General features: G+C 46.1%; 1 protein-coding gene across 1 annotated transcript in view; it reads left to right on the forward strand.

Annotated features, from left to right (window-relative positions):
* LOC106813294 (E3 ubiquitin-protein ligase SMURF2-like) overlaps window positions 1-6032 on the forward strand; it is a 25623-nt gene that overhangs the window by 9678 nt on the left and 9913 nt on the right. The window contains exons 4-7 of the mRNA XM_014817398.1: window positions 2689-2822; window positions 3484-3652; window positions 4116-4199; window positions 5040-6015. Of these exons, the coding sequence (XP_014672884.1) occupies window positions 2689-2822; window positions 3484-3652; window positions 4116-4199; window positions 5040-6015 (1363 nt within the window). The remainder of the gene's footprint in view (window positions 1-2688; window positions 2823-3483; window positions 3653-4115; window positions 4200-5039; window positions 6016-6032) is intronic.

The following is a 6032-nucleotide window of genomic DNA, read 5'->3' on the forward strand; positions in this document are numbered from 1 at the left end:
GAGAGAGAGCGCGCGCGCGCGCGAGAGAGAGAGAGAGAGATCAAGCGAGTGCGAGTGAGTGTTGACCCTGCGGCTTGTCTTACGCTCTCCCTCGTCAACAGTCCGCTGTCTCCAGGCTGCCAGGGCAGTTACGCAAGGCTGGGTTCGTTCACTGGTTCGATCGGTCGTAGCGTTACCTTCGTTCCCAAGGGCGAACAGACCTAAGCAGCGTGTTCTCAACGTGGCTCTCTCTACTGAATTCGTTTAGCAGACGAACGTGCATGGTTGTGACATGTACGTTGACTTGGTTGCAAACGCCCCGCGTGTGAGGCTTGGGAAAGACTTGGCCGCTGACTCTTTCCCATCGACCGACAGTCTAACATTTTAAAAATACGATTCTCGCTGTAACTTGTAGTTTGAACAGCATGTCGTTCACACCGTTATTCACTCTGTAATACATTTTATAGTTTTATTTTAATCGTGTGAATTCAGTTAATATTGTTCTGGCGGCAGTCTCGCTTTTCATGAAGGAGTATATAAGGACTTCGATGGACAAGAATCGACGGGAGCCGATTCGGAGAGAATTCTTTCGTATTTTTATGGCATACATGCATGCTTCACTTACATTGCCGCCAAATTGCTTGGCTGTAAGTGTCTTCTACTGATTGTTGACTTCCTTCGACTAGCAAAGTTATCACTTAGCACTAACTGTTTGTGAAACTCTCTTCGTGGAAATGGTCAAAATTGAATTCAAACTAATACGATTTAACCGTCCCTAGATAGTAGATAGTGCTCCCTTTTCACTTCAGCATTGTCAGGTCGCTATATCTCACGAGTCTGCATTAATTTCACAGTATGATTCTCGCCCTGTTAGTTTTAGTAAGTTAAAAGCAAAGACGCGAGAGCAAGGGATAGCGGTGCCACCTTTGATGCCAGAGATCAGACTGACGTTCGACCCGTGCGTGGACAGATGGTATAAGAACGAAACTAACCAACTGCACCCGTGGCCTTGTAATTAGAAGCAGCGCGTATCTCACAGACAATGAAAACCTGTTGTCCTCAACCCGCCTATTTTGCATCGCCTTTGTCATCAGCGAGCGACCATTCGCTGAATTTTGTTACGATGTTCAGCAGAACGCACCGTCGACTAATCTTTGGGTGCCATCCGAATCATTCATGCTTCTTTAACTACTTTCATAGTTCAGGTCACTTAACATTAATAACGTTTGTAACTTGTGATGAATGTAAACACTTTCACTACGAGGAAATCCGAAACAGTAGCTACTACGATGTGACTTCACATATATGAAGAATAAACCGAGAAGCTGTACTGCCAAAAAGAACAATAACGAAATAAAGTGAAGATTCATTTCCACTCTGCATGCTGGGCATTCATAAATAATTCAGCCGACATTCATAATTGAGTAGAAAATGAATCATGCCAATCTGCCATTATCTTTTGGAGTTTTTCGAACCAAATAGTAGAAAGCTCTGCAACGAAGAGTAGGTGAGAGATTTCTTACTGAAGTCACATCAGTAGCTCCGTCATAGCAGACCACAAGCGTAATTAGAGGATGCAAGAAAGAATAGGAAGCTTGCAGGGAAGATGTAGGCGGGGCATAGCGAAACGACGCTGTCGACAAAGTCTCGTGATTCAGACTGTAGTTTATTGCGGCTGAGTAATAAATATGCGAACTCCAGTAGCAGAATCGTCCGCAATCTCTCCCGCAATGCGCATCGACATCCGTCCCGGTAACGAATAACGAATATTTTGGCAGTGCACTCGATGACTAATGGCGGTTGGCATGCGGCGTGGTGACGAAACAAAAGATGCTTAGTGTCGCTGTGACATCACATGAGATGCCGCTATCGGGATGACGGCATGTTCGTGTAAGCGGCACATGTGACGAGATAGGGTTGGACACAGGGGGTGACAGCAGCTGGATGTTCATTCTACACGTGACAATCATCAGATGCGTCCTACTATTTGCGAGAGGGGTGGTGAGGTGTGCGAGAGATGTACATCCAAAAGTGCTGGGATATCCGTCTGTCTCGGGTAACCTAGTTGTCTTGTTCTGTAGTTGTATGCTACGTACAGTGCGAGTCGTGTATAGAAAATACCTCTGGTGGGCATGATTTTCTCTTGTGCTGGGAATGTGGACCGTAGAATGTCCCAAATATGCTTGTGTGCTTTTTTGGACTACCGAACGAAATGAGTGCTAATATATGTGACGGTACGACCTTGAAAATGTGACACAGTTGTGGCGTGTTTAATACGAACTCATTATATACATGAGGTATAACACCTTTACTCGTGATTGATTAAGTATTAATAATGTGTTGGTACTTTTATTGTTAGTTACTTAAGTCTGTAATGTTAAGTTTGTTAACAAACTTCAAGCTTTTGTTTATACGTTGCTAGCTGCTCCATGAATCAATATCAGTAGCTAAAATCACTGCACCCAAATCAGCTTCACATGAGATTTCACATTGTGCATCTTTGCTATATATAACAACTGGTACTCTCTAATGTCCACCCAGTTTCATCTAGGCCTAGGGTCTCTCCTAACTCTCCTTCATGCTCGATCCTTAGTACACGCGAGATGTAATAACACAAATTAAATCGCAACGTCGGTTCGTACGACGCGCAATGCGCGATTTCGTCTCGAGGGAAGTGTACGAACGCCGGTGGCGCCGCCGCTGTTGCAGGTACGTGGGCCGGAGCGACTCGATCACGATCAGCGTGTGGAACCACAAGAAGATCCACAAGCGGGCCGGCGCGGGTTTCCTCGGCTGCGTTCGCATCACGTCCAACGCGCTGCAGCGACTCAAGGACACCGGATGTGAGTTCCGCCGCCGCTGTCCGTTGGCGTAATGTCGCGCGAAGTGAGTGGTGGGGTCGAGCGGCGGGGGACCATACATGGAGTTGTCTGGCGGTGGGGCAGCCGGGCGTGACGATGACGTCTCTGCACAGACGGTTTACTATTGTACCCGAAATGATTAGACTAGAGCGACCGACTGTTTTAGTTACGTAGCTCTCTCGAGGTTGCGAACTGGTTTTTTTTCTGAAATGTCCTCATAGTCGGCTGAGATAATCTTGTTTCGATCGTGCTTGATGTTGAATTTTAATAGGTGTTCTCTTGTATATAGTTTGGTATTAAAATAGTAGATTTAAAGTATACGTGTATAATAAGTGTGCGCGTATAAAGTATGTATTATAAATAGAAAGAACAGGTTTCACCAGAATGAAAACCTGCACCCTGCTAGAGTTGCATGACAAATATGCGTTCATAAGCTCGGTAGTTTCCGCATTATTCGATTGATCTTAGAAACAATCCTTTTAGGTAGTAAGTTGTAATTCTTTAGCTCTTGTTAGCTCTAATTCCTAGACACGTATTGACAGCTTTTTCATAATTTTATAACAGTAATAATAATAATAATAATAATAATAATAATAATAATTAATACTTATAATAATAAATAATAAATGAATTTCTTCCTCAGACCAACGACTAGACTTATGTAAGAAGCAACTGAATGACCCTGACCCGGTTAGAGGTCAGGTTGTCGTCAGCATCATGTCGCGGGATCGTGGCTCCTCTGATAGAAACGCGGTGACGGATTCTATGGGCAACCTTGCATACTCGATGGATCCGAACGAGTTGCCAGAAGGGTGAGTGAGAGAGATACTACAGGTTTCTGACCTAATTTAGAACAGTAGTTCAAAATCATGTCACCACCGTTACTATGTTGAGTCGTATATCAGTTAATATGGTCAGATGATATATTCAGTTCAGGATATACTGCATGAATATTTCAGTTTATGTCGACCTGATTTACATACTTGAAACTGTAGCCTGTGTAAAACTGTAGCATGACCCCTTCTTATATTCTGTATATGGCTCAACATATTATGCTTTATTTTGAATGTATATAAACCTGTTGTAGCGTCAAACTCTATCTCGTGAAAAACTGTAGTTAGAATCTTTGTTATGTTCTGTCTAGCGCTCCAGATTTGCTTGTCAGACCGGCGTCTACGTGGGTTTACTCATGGAAACTCGTTTGTGCAGTGTTTGTGTAAAAATAACATCGCCGTCGGTGAGTCGGTGATGATGGAGTGTTGTTATGCTTGACAGGTGGGAAGAGAGAAGGACGCTAAACGGAAGGGTGCAGTACTTAAACCATGTAACACGCAGTGTGCAGTGGGAGCGGCCGACCAGGTATGTCTAGTCGCCGTAGCTGTTCTCCGGCCACGTTGCTATTATATGTTACGCTACCCTCGTCATGTTATTCTCCCTTTTATATTCGTTATTTGTTTTTGTTTTTTAAATGTGGTTTAGTTCGTATCAGGATCAACGTTTCCGTTGACATCAGCATGTATGTTTTATCAAGGGTAATACAGATTAAGTTGTATTCCACCTAAATAAATTGAACAAGTAGCATATATCAGGTATTTCGGTCTTATCAGGCTCTCATCAAGTATTCTTACATGGGATTTCTTTCAGCGACAGACTATATTTTATCCAGGGTAATAAAGATTAGGTTGTATTTCTTTTAATTAGATTCGACAAGAAGCATATATCACAACGTCTGCTAGTGTGTCTTATCTGAGCAGTATAACTATAAGGACAAGTTCATGGAAGGGTTATTACTCATAGCAGGGTACTTTCAATGTCAGGAATTGGGGGGGGGGGGGGCAATAAGCACTCAGGACGTTTACTATGCACTTCTCTGTGTAAAAAAACGTGCCTCGAACAAGTCTGTATCTCGGTTATTAATAAACAGTAATAGTTACTATATAGTAAGTAACTTGGTCATCTAAGGTTGAGATTTACTAAGAGTATTATTTTCATTATTAGACGTCGGGGTATAATTCTGGCCAGAACAATTGCCTCATCGTCAACAATTTCCACAGACTTTTGATTGTATCCTGTCTAAGCTGATGCCAGCCGGACAATTTTTGCATTTTAGTGTAAAATCATTAAAGCAGTTTTTTATTTTTTATGTTTACTTGTAAATAGCTGACGCTTGACATGACGCTGTGGATAATATTGTTGCAGGCCGGCAGCAGAATCGGTAGCTGTTCAGCCACAGGCGGTGCTGCCGAACAATAATTCGGTCAGCAACCTCTCTGGCGGCCAGCAGGAGGCGCCTCCGTCGCGGCCGCTCAGTACGATCAGCAGCAGCAATCAGGTCGCGTTGAGCGCCACCACCGTCGCTGAGGTTCACGTCACCGTGGCGCCCCCTGCGACGTCAAACAGCTCGAGCGGTGTGCATCTGTCGCGCCGCGCTGCGACGCCGGCGGCGGCCGCTACCACGGCGAGCGAACCCGCCACGAGGACTCCCAGCTGTACCGCAGCGCCACCTAGCAGCGTTCAGAGACCTTCCTACATGTCGCCCAATAACGCTTCGACGAGTGCAATCTCCGGCGGCAGCAGCAGTGCAGTGGTGGTGCGTGGCGGTAGCAGCGGCACGGCCGTTACCACGACGATGGTAACCGTGGCGCCCGTCAACAGTGGTGCGGTTTCGGTGAGCTCGAACAATGCGACTGTGCCCGGCAGTGCGACTGTGCCCAGTAGTGCGAGTGTGCCCATTAGTGCGACGGTGCCCAATAGGACGAGTGTGCCAGTAAGTGCGACGGTGCCCAATAGGACGAGTGTGCCAGTTAGTGCGACGGTGCCCAATAGGACGAGTGTGCCAGTAAGTGCGACGGTGTCCAATAGGACGAGTGTGCCAGTTAGTGCGACGGTGCCCAATAGGCCGACTGTGCCCAGTAGTGTGCCGGTGCCCAATAGGACGAGTGTGCCAGTTAGTGCGACGGTGTCCAATAGGCCGAGTGTGCCAGTTAGTGCGACGGTGCCCAATAGGACGAGTGTGCCAGTTAGTGCGACGGTGTCCAATAGGCCGAGTGTGCCAGTTAGTGCGACGGTGCCCAATAGGACGAGTGTGCCAGTTAGTGCGACGGTGTCCAATAGGCCGAGTGTGCCAGTTAGTGCGACGGTGCCCAATAGGACGAGTGTGCCAGTTAGTGCGACGGTGTCCAATAGGCCGAG

This window comes from Priapulus caudatus, unplaced genomic scaffold (assembly GCF_000485595.1).
Source record: "Priapulus caudatus unplaced genomic scaffold, Priapulus_caudatus-5.0.1 Scaffold753, whole genome shotgun sequence".
NCBI lineage: Eukaryota > Metazoa > Priapulida > Priapulimorpha > Priapulimorphida > Priapulidae > Priapulus > Priapulus caudatus.